Below are 12,047 nucleotides of genomic sequence, written 5' to 3'. Positions count from 1 at the left end.
TTTTGAGTGTCAGGTCACTGGCAATATTGATATGAGATTGGAAAATCACAGATGGATGACTAGGAGGTATAGGGATGCCTCTTTCACTTTTATGCCTTATGAGCAGTATTTGTTTTCTGTGACTATTGTACAAATTACCACAAATTAGCTGGCTTAAAACAATAGAAAGTTATGCTCTTACAGTTCTGGAGGCGAGAATTCTGAAATCAATGCCACATAGCCAAATTCAAGGTATTGTCAGGGACATACTTCCCACAGGACAATAACAAAAAGTCTATTCTTTACCTCCTTTGTCTCTGGCATTACTGGCATTCTTTGTTTCATGCGCACATCACTGCAGTTTTCAAGATTGGAATCCTCAAACCTCTCTATTTTCCATCTTCATATTGCCTTGTCCTCTGTGCATCTATTTCAAATTTCCCTCTGCCTTTCTGTTATAAGGATCCTTGAAATTACATTTAAGTTTTGTTGGGATGATCCAGGATAATCTCCTATGTCAATATCTTTAATTTAACCACATCTGCAAAGACTTTGTCATAGATGTCATATTTACAGTTTCCAGGAATTAGGACATGGATAGCTTTTTGTGGTCCATTTCAACCCATCACCTGGGAATGAGACAGTATAATTCTAGCAGAGAAAATGTACCTAAAAAAAACTTGCAAAATGAATGAAAAAATCACTCCTTTTTCTGGTACAGAATTCCATTTTCTCTTTTATACTGAATTATTTCTCCAACTGTGAAAAAACAGTTGCCAAACCAATAACCCTTCTCCAATGCTTCCTTGAACTATAGCTCAAGTAATGTCCTGAGCTACTTCTTCTTAGTTTAATTTCCCTTGAGAGCTAAGACCTCAAACTCTATCATGCTGTTATTCTTTCTTTTATCCATTCCATAAACAAGTATTGAGTAAAGATTCTATGAGGGCTAGGAGTTCGTGGAAAGTAAAAAAAGAACACATGATAAGTAATAAAATAAATATTGAAATACTAAGACTTGTTTTAAAACCACTCACCAAACATTTATCAAATACCCAGTGTAGTTATAATTGCTAAATTATTGAGTACAATCCTCAAGTCTAAGAGCTTTTTCCCTGGAGGTTGGAGGTGATACAGGAAAGGGATGGAACAAAATGATGTAGCAATAATTGATAATATACTGTTGAGTATATTCAGAAGGTTGTAATCTGGGGATGTCAGCAGTTTGGTCTATTTGTCTTTCAACATCTTGCTCTTCCTGTTACTTTTTCAGGCAATCAAGTGCACAGAGATCATGAGAAACTTGAGTGGAGACTACATAGTAGAGTTTGTTTTGGTGGGCTTCCCTACCTCCCCACCCCTTCAGCTGCTCCTCTTTGCACTCTTCCTTGCAATTTTTTTATTGACATTGTTGGAGAATGCACTCATTGTTTCCACCATTTGGCTCACTCCAAGCCTTCATCGCCCAATGTACTTTTTCCTTGGCCATCTCTCCTTTCTGGAGCTATGGTATATCAATGTCACTGTTCCCCGACTCTTGGGGGCATTTCTTACCCAGGAGCATAGAGTCTCCTATGTAGGTTGTATGACCCAACTCTATTTCTTCATTGCCTTAGCCTGCACCGAATGTGTCCTGTTGGCAGTCATGGCCTATGACCGCTACCTGGCCATCTGTGAACCTCTCCGTTATCCTAGTCTCATGCCCTTCAGTATGGCCACTCGCCTTGCTGCTTTCTCTTGGGGTAGTGGCTTCTTCAGCTCCATGATGAAGCTTCTTTTCATTTCCAGATTGTCGTACTGTGGATCCAATATCATCAACCATTTTTTCTGTGACATCTCTCCACTACTTAACCTCACCTGCTCTAACAAGGAACAAGCAGAACTAGTAGACTTCCTCTTGGCCCTGGTGATGATTCTGCTCCCTCTATTGGCCGTGGTTTCATCATATGCTGCCATAATCGCCACTATCCTGAGGATTCCTACTGCCCAGGGACGTCACAAAGCCTTTTCCACATGTGCCTCTCACCTGGCAGTGGTTGTTATCTACTACTCCTCCACTCTCTTTACCTATGCACGGCCCCGGGCCATGTACACCTTCAACCAAAGCAAAGTCATCTCTGTGCTCTATGCTGTCATTGTACCATGTCTCAACCCAGCCATTTACTGCCTGAGGAACAAGGAAGTAAAGGATGCCCTCAGAAAGACAGTGCTGGGTAGGTGCCCCTGTTCCAGGGATATCCCAGATTGGTGTACCTGACAAAAAAGGAGCAGTATCCTAATAGTGACATATCAAAGAATCATAAAATAGGCTTAACAGGACCAAACTAGCAGTTAGCACACTGCTTCTTTAAATAGTGTTAGGAAACTTTTTGATACAAACAAAAAATCGTGAATCATTGATCTTATACAAGAGTTTCCAAACTAATATTGAAGTGGTTATATAAGAATCTCTGGGAGGTTGTTAAAATGTGTATTCCCAGAAAAATCTATGGAGAATCTGATAGAGTATGCACTGTTTGTCTATGGTAAAGAACCCACCTTCAAGTGCAGGAGACATAAGAGACATGGGTTTGATCCCTAGTTAGGTAAGATGCTCTGGAGGGGAGCATGGCAACCCACTCCAGTGTTCTTGCCTTGAAAATCCAGTGGCCAGATGAGCCTGGTGTGCTACAGTCCATGGGGTCTCAAAAAGCTGGACACAACTGAAATTACTTAGTACACATGCCTTGTTTGCAACCCTGACATGCATAATTTTCAACATTTTAAGAAATCTTATTTCACAGCCAGTTTGAGACTCTTTACTCTAGACCAAGGCTATTATTTCGTGAGTGAGAAAATAGGTAATAAAAGGGACTTGCTGATGCGTATGTCAAGATAAAATGATGTAGAAATTGTTGTAGCACTTTCAAGGATTCAAATTCTCAGATCCTAATTCTGTGAGAATCGCAAAAGTACAATTAAACCTCCCAAACTGAAACTAATGTCACCTAATGCATAGTCCTTATCTCTACAAGTCTTATACTCACTGCAAGTCAAAGGAGGAAGAAAATGCAGCACTGGTATTCAGCCATGTGTGCAACAATTAATATGGATAAATAGTCATCTGTATCTCCTTCATGTTAATTGAAGAGTGATGCACAGCTTGTTGACCTAATGAGTGCTGGTTAGGTAGTAGATCAAACGCATTAGGGGACTTTTATGTACCTTGGCCTCTGAATCTTCCCCAGCACCATGGCCAATTTCTGTTTCAACTAGCTGCTGCCTGAATTATACCAGCTGCCAGATATTTTACATTTTGCCACTGGGGCAAATGACTACAGGAGCAGAAAATGTCTTAATAAAGAGGCAAGATTGGGGAACAAGAGACATCTCTGCAGTGAGTGGTATGCTTCTGGTTCAAAACCAGAATGATAAACATTCTTCTAAATTCTCTTTACTTTTGGAAACTAGCTTGATTTACTTAGAAAGTAATTCCAGTTCCAGGCTAATTTCTACACAGTAGAACTGAAATCAATGTTTCTTTGAGTGGGATATGTAAAAGAACAAAAAATGCTATTGATCAAACACTCATAAACAGAAATTATCTCTCAGTGGACACTTGCTTATTCTGAACTGGACTTTGGAAAATAAGATAATTGTCCATTAAAAAAAAAAAACTGCTTGATCAATAATCATTTTAGGTTTTCTAACATCTAAAATAACATAACCCCAAAATAATAAATCTGACATTTAAAAGTATAAGCAGATTTGCTTTCATTAAGTTTCTGAATAGCCTTTTAAAGAAACATCCTTGAGGGACTTCCCCTGTAGTCCAGTATTTAAGACACTGGGCTGCCAGTGCAGGAGTTGTGGGTTAGATCCCTTGTTGGGAAATATGGCATAGTAAAAAAACAAAAAACCAAAAACACACATGGAAGCAAATCTTTGACTTTGGGCATAGACAATGGATTCTTACATATGACACCAAAAGAACAAGTAATAAAACAATAGATAAGCTGGACCAAATAAAAATTTTTTAAAAATACATGAGAATTAAAAAACATTCTTGAGATTGGCTTAATTTACCTTACATTCATTACATTATCCTTTTGTTTGTTTCATACATTTATGGAAAGCATAATTTTATGGTTAAGGATTCCACCCCTAGAGCCAAGAAATTTGGAATCATTCTGGTTTTACCCTTAACATGTCCCTCATAATGTGAGTTATGCATCTACCTCATATGCATGTTGTGAATATTAAATTAATTGTATGTGACAGTAGGATTACAAAATCTTTTCTCTTTGTAGATAAATTTTACCTTGGATTATCTTCTTTCTTCCCAAGCTTTATTAATAATAGAATTGAAAAATATATATATAAGATATTTAAAGTGTTCCGTGTGATGATTTGTTATGCATATACATATTGTGAAGTGTTTCCCTGGTGGCTCAGATAGTAAACAATCTGCCTGCAATGCAGGAGACCCAAGTTCAATCCCTGGGTCAGTAAAATCCACTGGAGAAGGGAATGGCTACTCACTCCAATATTTTTGCCTGGAAAACTCCATGGACAAAGACTTGGGTACGACTGAGCAACTAACACTATATTGACTATATATGTTGTGAAATGATTCACTTTGGGTTTACTTTATAGTTCTAGTCTGTTGGAAGCTTGCTAAATACTGCTAAGAAACATTGCTCATGAGCCAAATATCTCTTGATTAGAAAAAGTCTTCTAGACTGGGAGTATTATAAATATTCAGTGGTCAGAGCTTCATGATGCTGAGAAAGATTGAAGACAGGAGGAGAAAGGGATGACAGAGGATGAGATGATTGGATAGCATCACTGACTCAATGAACATGAGTTTGAGCAAGTTCTGGGAGATGATGAAGTACAGGGAAGCCTGGTGTGCTGCACTCCATAGGGTTACAAAGAGTCAGACACAACTGAGTGACTGAACTGCAACAATTTTTATAACTTGGCATGTCTTTTGCAGGAAACTCTGGTTGCCCAGGAAACTGTTGTAAGAGATATTGGCTCTTATGCACCTTGAGGAGTAAAGTCAAGATGGCTCAAGCACCGCTTTGTGTGAATCACATGTCCTCACACCTGTGCTATGACTTTGCATCCAGATTAGCCCCTCATCTGCTTTCAGCACTCCTTCCACATAAGAGAAATCCCTCAATATGTCATGCTGCCATGCTGTGTTTTTATCCTACAATTCTCCAAGTAAAATTGTTTCCAAGTGTGACCTTTTGTAGTGTGTGAGTTTGATTGTTTGGTAAAGCCTAAGAAGTTCTGGCTTATGAATAGCTCACAGTGAGCACTCAGTTAATGTTAAGCCCCTGACATATGTCAATTGTTTCTCAAAAATAAAAATTGGAAAAAATGAATGCTGAGCCCTCATGTTTATTTTCATTAACAATTTGATTATATGTTTTCTAACAGATGTGCCGGTTCTAAATACTAACCATGCATCACATTCACTTGTTCAAATGGAGATGGGCAGATTGACTGGGTTCTCTATGACATAAATGGAAAGTAAAAGTACAAACATCCTTGTGTAATTATGTGTAGATGGTAATAAGTTTAGCATTTCCAATTATCTAATTTAAAATTATGCCAAGCTGTCATTAGGTTGAGTCAGTGAAGTTCACACTCCTTTTCAAATGATCAGAATATATGATAACTCTTTGTTAGAATATTAAACATAGAACATTTTTCTCCTCAATTATTTTGGTCTTTGATTTTTGTCTAGATACTCATACATATTTGTCTACATGTTAAAAGAGGAAGAGAGAGAGAATGTCAACTGATAATATCCTCTCTGTATGACTCTTGTCATGTCACATTCTTTCTTGAAGCGAAGATGACCCTCCTAATTTATTTTTTCCTCGAGAGTGAGATTTCTACAGTGCAATAATTAGTGTAGATACTTTATTTTTCAACATTTTTTTTTTTTAACTGAAAACATGTTGAACTCAAATAATGAATCTGTTTCTCTTTGCCAGGTATTAGATTTATCACCTCTTCTGGCAGTTAGGCCCTGGAGAAGGAAATGGCAACCCACTCCAGTATTCTTGCCTGGAAAATCCCATGGATTTTCCTGGTTGGCTACAGTCCATGGGGTCGCAAAGAGTCAGATATGATTGAAGCGAATGAGCACAGCACACTTTATTTTGTTTTGTTTAGGTTATAAATGTGTTCTCAGTATAGCCAACTTTTTACCAGAGAGGGGTAATAGAAAAGGAACAAAGAAGTAGCAGTCAAGTTAATTATGATATTTTTTTTAAATAAAATCGTCAATCTCCTTTAAAATGGAAGAACTGTTCATCACATTTGACTAAAACTGTTCCTATATTTAAAAAGCATAAATTGTGTGATTATTTATTTTTCATAAAATGCTGCATAGAAAGCACAAAATCTGATTATCTGCCTCAAAAATTTTTAACTTAAAAGAGGAAATAGAAAATGTGTAATTTTCAGAAACTATTATAAAATATGAGGAAAAATATTCCCCCAGTAAACTTTAACTTATTCATTTAAAAATTACTCTATTTTTTCTTACTAAAGCTGAATGCATGTTTGTTTTGAATATTTCTCTAGAGTCAGACACATTATAGTATATAAGCTCTACTTTTTCTCATTCAATTCAAGGTGTAATTTCTACCAAATTTTTTTTCAATATCACTATTTTTTTTTCTTTTCTAGAACAGGAGACAATAAAGAGAAAACTTAAAATTCCATTTTTACTTTGAGTATTCAGAGCTCTAACTACAATTTTTTTTTTTTTTTTTTTTTTTGCACCAAGGAATAGTGTTTGGGACCCCATGGACTACAATTGCCAGACTCCTCTGTCCATGGAATTTCCCAGGCAAGAATACTGGAGTGAGTTGCCATTTCCTCCTCCAGGGTATCTTCCAGACACAGGGATCGAACCCACATCTCTTGCCTCTCCTGCTTTGGCAGGCGGATTCTTTACCACTGTGCCACCTGGGAAGCTCAAGCACAAAAGAATGACTATAAACAATTATAACAACAACAAAAAAAGACATATTTTTCTTTTTTAATCAGTTCTAAATTCACAATAGTAGCTACAAAGTTTTTTTTTTTGTTTGTTTGTTTTGTTTTTTTAATTCTGAGATAGTAATTGTACTTTTATCAATATATCTTGCCATAATAGTACATAGTCAATCAGGTCCTTTGCCACTTTGTTATTTTCCTCTGTATTAATGTTATACATTTACTATGGCATATAAATAAAATGGACAAATCACTCATCCCTAACTCAACAGAGTTTTAGGTGCTTACTCAGCACCAGACATGTATTAGGAACTGGACAATGTGTCTACCTTTGAGAACTCTTAAAAATCCAGTGATTTTTTAAATAGATTTTTAATTTATTTTTAAGAAACTCAGCCTGTCTTACACTGCTGCTGCTGCTGCTAAGTTGTTAAGTTTTGTCAATTAAATGAATAGAAGTTTTATTTAAGAAGTAACATACAGTGAGTTCTACCACTAGCTTAAAATGAAGACTAGAAAGGTGAGACAATCCCTGAAGAAGCCAGTTAATTCATGAGTTACTTATTTATTCCATTATTTCATTCAAATATTTAGGAAATTCCAAAAATGCCCAAATTTCTTATGTTGCCATGTAAGCATATTACAAAGGATATTGAAACTTATATTATCTAACAATATGATTACTATCAATTTGCTAAGAATGATACAAATACTAACAAGGAAGATCATGAATTTATGTTACTTATTACATGGCAGGTGCTGTTTCAAACTCCTTACATATATTAATTCATATAATGATCACAATAATTCTAAGATCATTAAATGCCAAGAGCTGGGTAAAACTATTGCAGTAAACTATTTGAAAGACTACTAATCCACATAACCAGAATAGTTCTTGAAACTTAGAAGATGTTCAATAAATATTTACTAAATAAATAAATACCAAATAACAGCAAGGGTCATTGTAATCTGAAGATTTTTCTCTTTCTTAAAGGGATTTTGTCACTTTGATAAATATCCTAATTATGTATTTGGGAAGGTTGTTTTATCTTGACTGCTCCTTATCTATCCCAACTCCAGAAAATCATAGACTCCTTCACTAATCAACATTCTTCATAGTAAGGTATATCAAATCCCCACAGATACTGTTAACTTTCTGCCCTGCTCTTGGGTCTGCAGTTCTCTGACTAACCGATCATCTCTGATGTGCAGGTATTGTAACCCATGTATGGCATATTCAGCTCTATACATCTAAAAAGGTAATTTTCCAATTTCTATCCCAGTGTACTTTCTATATAATCTTATTACTTTCTGTCTTCTCTGAATACCCTTACATTATGGCTTCTGAATGTGTACTATTTACAGATAGTAAGAGTAAGCATACAGGTATCTTTATTCCATTTAGAAAATACAGACATTATATGAATATAATACTTTTTGTTATATCTACTAAGTTACTAATGTATGAGAATCATGTCATTGTATGGAGTCGATATTTGTGTACACAGTATCTCAGTGTATTTGGAATTTGTATGTGTGTGTTGTTCATATACTTGGGTCTCTAAGTAAGAATGGATGAATATCATTCTTATGTTATGTTGAATGATTTGGGTTATAAGCACTATCATCCCTGGAAGGATCTTATTATTTGTGAGACCATTCCCCATAAATAGACGAGGACACACACACACACACACACACACACACACACACACTTTTCCTCACATTTTTCTTCCCCAGAGTCTGTTAAAAAGAAGGGCAGTGTGCTTTAAGCCACTCTAAGGTCTCTCTTGTTCCTCCAGACTCCACCTAACTTGCCAACTCTTCCCTTAACACTCCCCAAGTATCCCCTTGAGCCCTAGAAAGGCCAAGTACTTTCCTGACATCTGTGCCTGTTGGGAAGCCCTCTGTGTGTGGAAAGGAGTTGTTTTTCCAGTAGCTTAGAAACAGGCAAAAGCACAAATAGGTCCATTCTGTCCCTTCTTAATGCTGAGCAGAGACACAGCAGATTTGCCTGCAACTCTCTAGGCTTAGGGACAGTACCTTCCTCCTCCTGGTCTACGTGATTTCTCTTTCCTCCGTGCAAGGTGATCATTCCTGAATGAGGCTTGGAAAAGTCATAAGTTCCATCATTGATAAAATAGTGAGTTGAAAAAAAAAGAAAGACTCAGATATTTCCAAAAGGGAAATTTGGCCAGCTTTTAATTATTCATTATTATGAAGGGAAGCAGAGTGCATATGAAAATCATTTTTATTTAAATCATTGATTCTTTGGAGCTTTCAGCTGATTGATTTTTTAAAAACAGTTTGTCATCTTTGAGTCTATAATTAGTAGTATAGCAACAGTGTGTTGTTAGAGCAAAAACTATGTACATATATGAATTTCAAATCAACAAAGATTTCTTTAACACATATGTGTATCATGATGTATGAAAAATGTTAGGAATTCAGGGATATTGTGTAATATAGATGATCATGTCTACTACTGAAGAACACACTGTAGATGCAAAATGCCTGATTTTCTAAAAATTGCCCTCCTGAAGATATTTCAGTTTAATGCATCAGCCCCAAACTATGCCTTGAAAAGTTCAGGGTCCAGGAATATTCTGATCTGAGACAGAAAGAAAGAAAACTCTCATGTACGAGAGTACAGAGATAAATATGTGTATGTGAGGAGCAGTGGTTCGAATAGAGGTTTGTAAATATGTATGTTTGTTTTTATGTTAAATAAGGACAGGGGCTGGTGAGTGTGACAGTGCTTGCAGTTTTGATAGCTTAACTCCTGAGAAAATAAAGAGGATTTCACTTCTCTTCATAGTATCATAACAGGAAGAAGGTGAATTTCCTTTTCCATTGTGTTGACTGTTCACAAAATTCATTATATGGTCACATTTATTCTCAAATTGGGATCTTGAGATCAACTACAAAGATTATCATGTTCAAATGAGACCTACAGAAATCCAACATTATTCTAAATCTCCCTAGATGGGAATAAAAATTATTTCAAAATAAAAGCCATGGTTTTGAAAATTTATAAAGAGTATATGGGGTCAGGCATATGACATATAGATTTTTTTCCATTAGAGTCTTCAAAGTCAACTCATAGTAGAGGTTGAGAAGTGCAGAAGGGTCTCTGAGTCACAGATAATTATCTTGCCCTGCTACAAACGGGAATTGCAATGCACATAGACCTGAAGCATATTTGTTCCTAAGAGATTCTGGGAAAAGGGAGATGGACTTATATCCTTTTAAAACTGATTTGAAGGAATAAAATTATGTTTCTCTCTTTTAGAAAATGTCTTGTCATTGAGGGTCCAAGACTAGTATGTTGGCCTCTGCCCAACCTACACCTTTTTCTCATCTCCCTGCAATAATTGTTATGTTGAACACAAATGATTATCCTGCCACATCTCTCTACCTGTGTCCTACTCTGGAGATTTGGGGCATCCTCAGTTTGGTCAGATCCATCTCCACAGAGCTGGCATGACAACTTCAAATGCCTCTACTTCTGGGAGTACTTTGACTGTACAAGTTTTCTCCCTTGCCCCTCACTTCGAGTCTTAGGCATCTATTTCTCCCCAAACAACAGAGCAATTTCCTTCCCATCCCAGCATGACCACTGCACTGATAACCCATTACCTTTTGGGAAGACTATTTACATCCTCCCTTGGAAATCAGAGCCTCCTGATCCTCTTTGCTGGAAGGCTCAGTGAGATAAAGCTGTTCCTATTGACTGTTTTCAGAATGAAGTTAAGCCTTAAATATCATGCTATTGTTCATAGTTTTCTGACATTGCTCCTCATTAAATGTTCCAGTTTAACTGGAGTTATTCAGGAAGGATGATCACAAACTTCAGGGGGAATAACAACTAGATGAGACAAAAAAAATTTTTTTTTGAATGATTTAGTCTAGAGAAAGAAAGACAAGGGAACATGAGGCAGGGGTAATAGACTAGTGGGTTTGGGGCAGGAGTTGAGGTTAACAGAGCCAATAGCTGTTTTCAGAGCATGAAAGCTATCCTTGGAGAAAGCAATGAGACTTATTCTTTGAAGCTTCAGAAAACAGAAGCAGAATCCATGAATGTGGCACAACTATGTTCTATTGGAAAAGGCCTTATATCTCCCAACCAGTGGTTTCTTTTTTTAAAAGTATGGCTGTATTTTAGATACTGTTTTCTGTTGCTTGAGAGGATCAGGCAGAAGTTAGGTGAATACTTACAAAATTAGCATGGCCTAAAATCATTTAGGGCTTCCCTGGTAACTCAGTGGTAAAGAATCCACCTCTCAATGCAAAAGACACTGGCTTAATCCCTGGGTCAGGAAGATCCCCTGGAGAAGGAAATGGCAACCCACTTCAGTATTCTTGCCTGCGAAATCCCATGGACAGAGTCTGGTGGGCTACAGTCCATGGAGTCACAAAAGAGACATGATTTAGTGACTAAACAACAACAAAATCATTTGATCTATCAGGTTCCTTACAGCAATACGATCCTGTGCTTCTGGAACTCTGTTCTTATGAAATACAGTCTTTTGAAAAACATTATGATTGTAAAATTTACATTAACTTTTATAATTCTGTTCAAAACAAACTAATATGTAAGATGAAGTGCCTCACTTATGCTTAGATTATTGGTCAATAGAAGAAATTAAACTGAACAGAGTTTGTTAGATATCCATTTTGCCAAGGGCTGAAATGTTATCAATAAATTGCTACTTTGCCGCTTTATAGTTGCTTGACATTTACAAAATCATTTAAGCACTCTAGGATTCACTTCCACCACATAAACAACAAAAGAAGTTGAACTAAAATTCCGTTGATTGTATATTTTTATTTTATTTTATTTTTTAATTTAATTATTTATTTTTGTACAACTTTAAAGTTTACTTTCCATTTACAGTTATTAGACAATGTTAGCTATATTCCCTGAGTGGTATAACACATCCTTGAGCTTATCTTACACCCAATAGATTATGTTTCCCTCTACCCATATGTTGCCCCTCCCCCACCACTGGTAACCACTGGTTTGTGGTTTTAAGATATTATAATTCTATGAGCTAAGTCCA

The 12,047-nt window shown here is 36.4% G+C and overlaps 1 protein-coding gene across 1 annotated transcript; it reads left to right on the top strand.

Annotated features, from left to right (window-relative positions):
- Nucleotides 1–1,273: 1,273 nt before the first annotated feature.
- Nucleotides 1,274–5,229, top strand: OR6P1 (olfactory receptor family 6 subfamily P member 1). The gene is made up of 2 exons (XM_020905811.2): nt 1,274–2,192; nt 4,958–5,229. The coding sequence occupies exons 1-2, from the start codon at nt 1,274–1,276 to the stop codon at nt 5,227–5,229; spliced, it is 1,191 nt and encodes a 396-aa protein (XP_020761470.2).
- The last annotated feature ends 6,818 nt before the right edge of the window (nt 5,230–12,047 follow it).

Source organism: Odocoileus virginianus, chromosome 5 (assembly GCF_023699985.2).
Source record: "Odocoileus virginianus isolate 20LAN1187 ecotype Illinois chromosome 5, Ovbor_1.2, whole genome shotgun sequence".
In the NCBI taxonomy this organism is placed as follows: Eukaryota; Metazoa; Chordata; class Mammalia; order Artiodactyla; family Cervidae; genus Odocoileus; species Odocoileus virginianus.
The sequence above is the reverse complement of the archived record's forward strand: the minus strand, read 5'-3'. Positions and strand labels throughout refer to the sequence as shown.

What these genes read in the sequence shown, in the direction of transcription:
- OR6P1 (XM_020905811.2), top strand. Translation starts at nt 1,274, where the DNA reads ATGAGAAACTTGAGTGGAGACTACATAGTAGAGTTTGTTTTGGTGGGC. An exon ending in CCTCAGAAAGACAGTGCTGG is followed by an intron (nt 2,193 to 4,957) that starts GTAGGTGCCCCT and finishes TGTCTTTTGCAG; the next exon opens with GAAACTCTGGTTGCCCAGGA.